This window comes from Aegilops tauschii, chromosome 2 (assembly GCF_002575655.3).
Source record: "Aegilops tauschii subsp. strangulata cultivar AL8/78 chromosome 2, Aet v6.0, whole genome shotgun sequence".
In the NCBI taxonomy this organism is placed as follows: Eukaryota; Viridiplantae; Streptophyta; class Magnoliopsida; order Poales; family Poaceae; genus Aegilops; species Aegilops tauschii.
Genome location: NC_053036.3, coordinates 543,325,537 through 543,335,278, shown reverse-complemented (window position 1 = coordinate 543,335,278; position 9,742 = coordinate 543,325,537). Strand labels below are relative to the sequence as shown.

At 44.2% G+C, this 9,742-nt stretch overlaps 1 protein-coding gene and 1 non-coding gene across 3 annotated transcripts; one reads left to right on the top strand and one right to left on the bottom strand.

The window, feature by feature from the left end:
• Positions 1 to 240: 240 nt before the first annotated feature.
• On the top strand, positions 241 to 345 carry LOC120975052 (U6 spliceosomal RNA). The gene has a single exon (XR_005770897.1). It is a non-coding gene; the product is annotated as a U6 spliceosomal RNA (small nuclear RNA).
• A 3,717-nt stretch (positions 346 to 4,062) lies between these two features.
• LOC109757748 (uncharacterized membrane protein At1g16860) lies at positions 4,063 to 9,377 on the bottom strand. 2 transcript variants are annotated; one of them, XM_020316574.4, is made up of 6 exons: positions 9,057 to 9,373; positions 5,924 to 6,705; positions 5,683 to 5,767; positions 5,109 to 5,264; positions 4,757 to 4,968; positions 4,063 to 4,621 (listed from the first exon to the last, which is right to left on the bottom strand). In XM_020316574.4, the coding sequence occupies exons 2-6, from the start codon at positions 6,571 to 6,573 to the stop codon at positions 4,429 to 4,431; spliced, it is 1,296 nt and encodes a 431-aa protein (XP_020172163.1). In that variant the 5' UTR covers positions 6,574 to 6,705; positions 9,057 to 9,373; the 3' UTR covers positions 4,063 to 4,428. The 2 variants fall into 2 exon arrangements, with proteins under 2 accessions (XP_020172163.1, XP_020172162.1); XM_020316573.4 differs by having other exon boundaries at positions 5,683 to 6,705; positions 9,057 to 9,377.
• Between the last annotated feature and the right edge of the window lie 365 nt (positions 9,378 to 9,742).

Here is a 9,742-nt window from a genome sequence, read left to right as displayed (position 1 = left end):
TGCCCTCTGGCTCTCACTACTGATCTGGGCTACGTAGTGAGATGCAGCCCACGTGAGTTCAGCAACGGTCTCGCGCTGGACTTTTAGGCCCGCATGATCGGGCATTGTCGGGTGGTCGACGTGCAAGCCCAGCGGCTGGGGAGAGCAACGCAGCAGTTCTATTTCGTTTAGTCCCACCTCGCCTGTCCAGCAGAGTTCCGACCGGTTTATAAGCTCGCTCGCTGCAGCCAGTCTTGTCCCTTCTGGGACATCTGACATCTAATAAAATTGGAACGATACAGAGAAGATTAGCATGGCCCTTGCGCAAGGATGACATGCACAAATTGAGAAATGGTCCAATTTTTTTGAAGTTTTCCGCGCTGGTCCCTGGCTGCTACTTTCTCTATTACAGTCATGCCCGTGGAGCCTTCTCACAATATCACAGCATGGCCCCTGACATCCTCTGTTTCTAACAGATACACCCTTGTACTTTCAGTTGCTCATCTTTACATTGATGAAGTCCTAAATGGAGCGTCGCTTACTATATTTGTCTTGTTTCTTTTCTCTGTGGCACTTGTTGGCTGCCCTCTTCAGAAGGTTTTCAGTAATTATATCCCAAACTATCAATCTCAACTGAGGTACAGCAATCTCTGCATCCTATAAATCTCTCTCCCAAAGACAATACACCACACCCACAGGAGAAAAGGCAAAAACAATTACTCCTATCTGTCTGATGCAAACCCATATTCCAATTAAGCAAGCGTCACAGCTAGTGTAATGCATTGACATTTCCTATCACATGCAAACACAATGTGGAGACAGAAATATAACATGCAAGATCTTTAGCTGCAGTGCAGGAAATCTATCCTAAATTAAACCGTCACTGTGATATCTGGAATCAGATAACAAACGCCATCACAGAAGAGTTCATGTTTTTTCTTAAGTAATCATGGTTTTTGCCCCCACTACGGATATTTTGGTCCATAGAAAATTGCATATATATACTTTAAAGATGAAACTTTTAGACTATCGGAGGCATGACAAAGAATATCATTTCTTCAGTATACAATTGCCAGGTACAGAAAACATTCCTTTCGTACGCTATACTACAGAAAAGTAAAATAAAACCTGCAAGTTAAACCTGAGATTCAGCCATTCAGGTAAACACCAATGTATCACAACTCAAAGTACATTCAGGAAAGCACCGCCATTCCTATTATCCATTTATCCTGGGCACAAAGGATAAAGTCCTCATCAACAGACGCTGAATGTAGCATAGAATAAGTCTGAATGTACCAGTCTTGAAGAAAAGAAAGTATAGCATCAGGATTGCAGGTCAAGTCAATGCCTGTTAAAACCTGCACCATTACCAGAAAGCTCTCGGACTGCCTTCATATTATCTTCGTTGCCCCAAAGTAACATACAAACCCAATTCCAAAAGTCTTCAAACAGCCCAAATGGCATCATATTACACAAGTATTCAGATTTCAGAGCTCATAACCGAAAAAAGAGCAAAAGAGGACGTAATACATTGGAAAAAGACTACAGAGCCAAACGCTTGTTACCCAGCCGTACTCGATCGATCTTTAGTAGCCATGATCACACCTAACATTTGTACAGTTTTCTCAGTTCTACAGTACTGTAGTATTCTGCTAGTAGCAAACAAACCCAACCCGAGGTCAAAAGAAAATCAAAGGGGTCCATACAGTAAAATTCGGGAGGGGGGAATTAGTGGGGAGAATACGGAACGGGACCAGCTGCCGTTCGGGACCGTTCGAGGAATGATTGATTGTGGGGTGATCACGGGTTCTTGGAAGGTAGAGAAAATCATGGGGGAGAGGAGAGGAGCTCCTGTTGTGATCCTCAGCTTCGTTTCTTCTATATATCTGGGTTGGGTTTGGGCACGAGCGTGAGCTGGTGCATTAAGTGCCTTGTTTTGATCTTTCTTGTGGGTGTCGATTTCCACATGGGCTCTGCTTGCTCCAGCCCAGATTCTGGGTTGAAGACGGTTCTCCTAACTTGGGGCACTGATACTGTGATACATACGCTGGTAAAATTGCCAGCTGAAAACAATGCCTGTGACACGTACACCTGAAAGAGAGATTGCCCGTCCAGCCCGTAGTGCGGCAGACTGACAGTTGCCCTGAAGAGAAGAGAAAGCAGCAGGGTGTTCTTACTTACACCTCTTCGTCAGGTAACTAACTCTAGAAAGAAATCAAAGGATAACCTACCTGCGTGATGGATGGTAGGTCGATTCAGAGCCATTCCTCAAGTTTCCCCCCATTTATCCCGTGTGTCTACATGGCAACTTGCGGATCGAGACCCGGGACCAGGTCCCCGGCTCTGGCTGGATGACCAATCAATGAAGTTGGCCAAGATCGGAGTCGGACAACGGGTCGCTTGATCAACCTGAACAGCATGCGATGAAAACTGAGATGCATTGCTTCTGCCACCAACACGCGCGTATTTTTTATATTGGTTTTGTGGTGCGACGCTCGGGGCCGCCTTGAGAATGATCGTCGGAACTCCTGTCGTGATCTGCTTCTCAGCTGATATTCTGAAGGCGAATGGCCCATTTTGCGGGTTCCTGACGGAACTGCACCTTCTCTGCTTGTTCAGCTCCCCCCGTAGGTAGATTCTGACTCGGTTGTGTCATCAAAAACTAAATCCTCTCTCCCAACTTGTGCCTCTGGTATAACATTACTGCACACACTGGTGATAATTGCCAGCTGAAAACCCCAAGGGTCACTTGAAATTGCCGGCTGCACACGCTGACCTGAACCTTAAAGCAAGCAGTAGGTTCATCAATACACCACCGTTTTCAGCAGCTACTACGTACTCCCTCTATTCCTAAATGTAGTGCGCATAGGAAGTTCAAAAGTCAAACTCCCCCTACTTTGACTACATTTATAGAGGACAAATATCTACATCTACAATATTAAGTAAATATCATTAGATACATCATTAAGCATATATTTATATTATATTTGTTTGGTATTATTTCTGTTGATACTTTTCTCACTAAACTTGGTCAAACTAAACAATGTTTGACTTCTTGAAAAATTTATGCGCACTACATTTAGGAATAGAGGGAGTAGCTCTTTACTACCAGCCAACCAGCTAGTAGCATTCCATCTCAGACTTATTCATTAGAGGTCAAAATGTTTTTTTTTAGATGTAGAGGTCAAAATGTTGGGGCTAGATTGCTGCCAACAGCTAGAGAATACAACTAATTTCTCAAAAAAAAAGCTAGAGAATACAACTGAACACAACACAATCTAACTCTGGGGACAAACTCAACACAACGATGTTCATCGTTCATGTTCGGCGTGTGGCACGTACAGTAGGACGGAGAGGAAGAAAAAATAGCACCATGCTCTGTCTCTCTACCGATTTGGGCCACGTAATGAGATGCACCCCACTTGAGGTCTATTGCGAGGCTGCTTGCCGCTGGGCTTTTAGCTTACGCGGGAGCGGGAGCGCCCCGGGGGGGGGGGGGGGGGGGGGGGGGGGGGGGGGGGTTACTTTACATGTATGCCCCTGGAGCCTTCTGTTGGTGCCTCGTCTTCTCTTACAAAAAAAAGACCCTTCTGATCACCTTTAGTTGTTTCAGCTACACCATATCCACTATACAATATTGCAGCTGAGCCCAAAAAATCCTCTGTTTTATGACAAATAGATCCTCTAGTTTTACTTTACCCTTTTCATCTCTACATATGTTTTGGGTAATTAGACCCCTAACTCAATCTCAAGAGAAGCAAAGAAATCTATGCATCCAGTAAATTTCTCTCCCAATGGCATAAACAATATTCAGACATCTTTCTACTCAGAGAAGGTGATGCCTATTTTTGTTTTGACTGAATTAGAACTACAATGAACAAAATACCCATATCCTAATTAAGCAAGTTACAGATTATCACAGCCAGTGTAATGTATTTGACATTTTTAATTACAAAAACAATGTACATCTTTAACAGCAGTGCAAGAAATATTCAACCTAAATGACATATAAACCCAATTCGACCAAGTCATCAAATAGCCCAAAAGACATCATCAATGAAATGGACCAACAACATGGATACATAAATGTAACAGCAACAATATATTTAGGCTTTAACAGCAGTGCAAGAAGTTCATCCTAAATAACACATAAACCCGATTCAACATGTCTTCAAACAGCCCAAAAGCAATCATATTACACAAGTATTGAGAGCTCATAACCGAAAAAACAGGAGCGAAGGAGGACAAAACACATTGAAAAAGGACTATACAGCCAAACACAGATTAACCAGCAGCCATACTCCCATCTTTACTAGCCTTAATCACACCTAACATTTGTACATTTTTTTCTCAGTTCTAATACTCTACCAATCAAACCCAACCCGATTCGACAGGCCAACGTTCCCTCTTCAACAGCAGCTATTCCACACCACGGCAATCATCAGCTTGCTATACTGGTATGACATCCATGTCTGAAGTATCTTCACATCTCACGACTAGTCCTTCAAGGTTTGCTGGGAAGAAACAACTCCCCCACTGGCAACCAGATGAGATGGGCTCTGATGGAGGTACTATCATCAAGACGCTCTCATTCTTTTGAACGACCCCCATCACACTCACAGTGCTGCCTTCCTTGATGTATCTGCAGGTACAAGATAGAGTTGAACACAATTATTCACTTATCTTTTGGTGAACGTCTTCGGAATCGGGGTAAAAATATCTAGTTATGCAGCAATGCTAGCCTTCTAGGTGGAAAGCAACATGAAGAAAATAATACCCTTCTTTTAGGCGCATTTTCCGACCATCACTTGAGAGATTCCTTTCTCGTAGCCATCTTAGAAATTCAGGAGACATGTCCTTGTTCTCAGGATTGACGTCAATTACTACCGATTCATCGACATATGGTGTCACCCGTGCACCGCTTCCTGTTCTCACCAATGCTCGAAGCCCAGACTGAAAATCTGAAATGTAGAAATCGACCGCATGTCGCTGCAATAGTTACAGGCGAAATGTCAAGGTCAGTTCGGAAGAAAGTAATATAACTGCATTAGTACAGTTTTTCAACACATCCTTATACTGGGGAATAATCATTGTATCAATTTAGGCACTTGTGAGGAAACAAAACTCACCTCTGCTGTCCGTAATCCCCAGGTAAACCGGCGATGCTTGGGGTTTGCAGTTTTTGAATCCCAGCCCCTATACTCATACAGCCTAGTTGAAGTGTACACACATCTCGGAATCCTTTGAAATGAGGACTCCAGGGGGAAATTTCCACACGTAACAACCTGTGATGTTTGGCATACTGATCATTACTGAATGGTAACTGATAACGGAACAAGTTTTCTTAGAACAAAAAAGAATATGTTGTCAACTTGTAGATTAATGTACGCAATCTCCAAAAACTGACAAGGAGTTTAGGCTACATGTGGAACTAAGTGACTACAAGAATTCAATTATAACAACCATGCAAATTATACCATGAATAGTAAAACGAAATACAGAACTTTAGTGATATATTGGTATATTATGTGCTGACTTGGACTCTGATAGTACTCAACTATGTAAAGGCTAGTGTCATTAGGGCGCATTGCAACAGATGAGCATATGCTCAGTAGAACAGGATGAATATTGACGCTAAACAGCAATTTATGAGAGTGAAGATAAGGGCAATAAATCCAACAAGATCAGAAGCATTTCACATACCCCTGTAACCTTCACATACTCTCCATCCTTTGCAGTTCTGAGATCAGTATCAGGACAGCTATTGACAAACCTGAGCACGCCTCTCCTGCCCCGCCAAACATTCCAAGACACAAGTGCAGCAACAGAACCAATCATTGCAACAACAACTATCAGCACAATCGCATTGTGAACAGCAATAAGAATGAAGAGACCTACTGCAAACCCGAACAGCAAGAGTGTGATCACTAGCCAGAATACCCACTTTGAAATGCTTCCCATAACTGAGAAACCACCTTCACTGGTGAGTGTAGTAACAGCCTGGTTGTGAGCAAGTGATGTGGCCCGTGCCTTCATCGATGCAGCAGGATCAAGAGATCCAGATACTTTCCTTCTTGGGGCACCAGACGAATTCAGTGGTCCAGAAGTAACAGGGCCAGATGTGATAAGCCCAGTCGTAGGAAGCATTGGAGGGAGAGGGCCGGAATTCTGGCGAGCCATTGGGGTCACACCTCCAGACTGGGGACCAGATGACCTCTTTACTGGTTCTCCATGCTTATTGAGTGGTCCGGAGTTAGATTTTGCTCTTGCTGATCCTCCGGCGCCAGGAACTGAAGATGAAAGAGAACCAGAGTAGTTTGACCGACCACCAGCATTAGACACAGGTCCAGAGTTGGAAGCAGCACCGCCAAATGAAGGATTTCTCGAAGGCGCACTGCCTAGAGGACCAGATTTTCTAGATCTTTCAGCATGGAGCTCAAACATCTTCCCAAGCTCCCCAGATTTCTTGGTGTCACCACCAGTGTATGGCATCACATTGGATCCAAAGGTCGGGGCCTTCTCCTTAGGTTGCTCAGGTCGGCCAGATACATAAAGGCCACTGCTCAGCTGATGTGATGGAAATCTAGAACCCATGTTTCTGAACCACCAAAATCAAGTATATACTATTATTCAACCAGCTGTAGTGTAATCAAGCGAAGCTAATTTGAGTCTTGATGTACACAGCTGTCCTTCTCACATAGTACAACCTACACCTTGAATCAGCTCCTGAAAAAGGACATAATAATATATAAATAGCTGATGCATGTGAAGTACATTTTGCCAATATGTGACCAAGAGATAATCACTTTAGAACAAATAGCATGCAGATAAAGAAAAAAATTGATGTTAGTAAGAACCACAATAATACTGATCATATACAGGATTTTAAATGAATAACTTTTACATCAGAGTGGGTTAACTATAGTAAAACATGAGCTAATTAGAAAATTGATGCATGGGACAAAAAAACAAAAACATACTAGAATAAGAACCAACTCTTCAAAGAAAATTTAGCATGTCATACATTTGTGTTTCCACTTTGAAGTTTATTCTGACGACTTAACAGGCCAACAGCTTATGCTAAGCATATTTACTAATTTGTCAAGACTTTTTTTGTCTGACACTGGAGTAAAAACTTGCACATCATGAAAAGACAATGCAATCAAGCAGTTCCTTCATGTATAGCTCAAAGGGAGAGGGCACCAGTGACAGGAGCAATGGCATTGTGCGGCAGGCTATGAGGGCTAGGTGAGGGACGAGTGGCGGCGATGGAGCAGTGAGGGGCATACACTAAGGGTCCACGGCGAGGTGAAGAATGCTGTGAAATTGATTGGGGGAGAAAGAATGGCTTGGGTTAATTTTAGGAGAGCGAAAATTTCACTTTTCAGACACACGCCAATTATTGGCCAGCTTGCTTTTCAGCTAGCACACACATGCATATGGTTTAGCTGGCATTTATGTATGTCTTGCAATTATAGATGCCACTGATGCTACAGATTTTACCTGGCACTTACCAAAAATGCCTTTGTTTCACTACTGTGCGGGCACATTATACGTGTACGCTGGCACATACGAAATGCCTTAAGATTTCCAGATATTTATAAGTGCAGCATATAAGTGTATGATGGCACATTTCGTGCTTTCCTATTAGGTGACCCTATAATAGGCTGGTATGAGAGCCTGTCATAACGATGGCTGGAATCTTTTTCTATCACAATCATTGGCAACACCATTCTAAGACACACACAACTTACTGAAAAGAAGTTCACTAATGGTAGGAAAGGATATTAACATCATGCCTCACAAAATAATTTGAGCAGACCAGCAATAGGATTTCAGTACCAAAGCCATCTATAGCAGAGGTAGCTAAACAAAACATACGTAAAGTGAAGCACTCAGCCGTAGTAGATCTACTTCAAGATTCAGATATAACCCTATAACAAGTTTCAGACATAAAACCTGATATCGATATGACAAGTCAAGTTGGAATAAGATAATATAGCATTCCCCCCAAATGAAGCTACAGACAAACTCTGGAAACATGCAGGATTCATGGAGACGTCTCCCCTGAAATAACTAAGCACGCCCAAATGTATGCAGAAAAAAGAAACTACTAAATTTTGAGAGTAATGATAATTGATAACATCATCGGCAAGAAAAGTGTGTCCCACCCCCTAACACAGTTGAAATATGACTTCCAGTGTGCAGTGAAGTTGCCAACGACAACATCAGATCTCAGATATAGCTTGAAGCTTGAGCAAAGGACTACCAGTGATACTTAGCAACGTAGTTATATGCAGCAACCAGAAGAGTAAACAAAATGTTTTTTGACACCATTCTACTCCTCCAGTAAGTATCGATTTGCATGACATCTACTAGATCCTAACCAACCAGGCCTTAAGCATACGAACAAAGCAAAGCTCACAGGGGGCAATGCCCGTTTCAGATCGATGAACTAGTCACCCGCAAAAGGAGAAAAAGATGGATGAACTAGTGCCAGATCTAGGCATCTTTCTGAACAACCAAGAAAGCAAAATACCCCTTTTATAAAATTTCAGAAATTACGACTAGAAATAGCAGCCAAGAAGTGGTAGGTGAGAAATGATTCCTCGACCACAAGACAAATATATTCCAGTAATAATCACCCAAAACTCCGAATAAAAAAAGTCCGTAAACACATAGCGACTAAAAAGCCCAATCCCTGCCCGCATCTCACAGGTCGAAGCCCCGGGAAAGACGAATCTGCGGAAATTCCACCGGAATCTGGCTCCACCGACACTACGAAACAGCGAGGCGCCGCGTTAGCGACGCTGGTGGTCCCCAAGAACCGCGGCAAGGAGCACCACACCGCAACCACCACCTTTCGTGGCAAAAAGGACGTCCGTTTCCCGCAACCACCCCTCCCCTCTCCTCTTCCCGGAACGACGGAGCAGATTCGTCTAAGCAAGGAAAAAAAAACCTCGGAACTCGCCCGGACCAAGAAGCACGGGGGAGAGGCGGCAATGGCGCGCGAAGGGGCCAAGAACCCGCGGAAACGGGAGTGGTTTCGGACGGAGGCGTGGGAAACCTTTGCATACCTCGAGGGGATGGCGGACATCTTCTCTTGGGAGTGAGCTCCGCTCGCCTGCTGCGCCGACGGAATGGGGGGAGTGGGTGGGGTGGGGAGGGGAGCGCGCAGAGCAGAAATGGAGCAGACGGGGGACAGAGAGTAGGAAGGGGGAGAGAGAATAAGCGGGGAGGCGGAGGGGGGAGGGAGAGAGAGAAAATAATGCAGGGCGAGGGGGGTGGGGGATGGTGGGAGCGCGTACGACGCCTTTCAGCTCCTCTCCCTCTCTCTCCCTGCGGTGTGCTGTCTGTCTGTTACTCCCACGACGAACCACTCTCTCTCCTCCCCTCCCCCGTGATGCAGCTGCCCGCTACTACTGTAGCTGCTGAGCTAAATGACCGTAATGCCCCTGGGTTGTTTTTCTTTTCTAAAACCTTTTTTTTTTGCAATGTGAGTAGTACATTTTTGTCTTGGCAATTTTGAAAGAGTTACTACTGGCAGGAACTAGTACTAAGTAGGAGGAGTAATTTCTAATTAATTACTTTGGGTAATGCCAATTGATTGGGTGGCGCTGCCAGTCGGGGAGATGATTGCGACGGTGCGCTACGTTTTCCTCCTCCTTTCCGTTAACAGCGCGCGATTAATTGTTGCGTCGGTGCGGGATGCAAATCTTCTTCTTTTTCTCTGGCGGTGCTGATGATCTACTGCTCCGTCCCG

Coding starts and splice junctions, on each gene's coding strand:
- LOC109757748 (XM_020316573.4), bottom strand. CDS start 6,573: ATGGGTTCTAGATTTCCATCACATCAGCTGAGCAGTGGCCTTTATGTA. Junction 5,265..5,682: donor AGTATGTGAAGGTTACAGGG/GTATGTGAAATG, acceptor CAAACATCACAG/GTTGTTACGTGTGGAAATTT. Junction 4,969..5,108: donor GGGGATTACGGACAGCAGAG/GTGAGTTTTGTT, acceptor TAACTATTGCAG/CGACATGCGGTCGATTTCTA.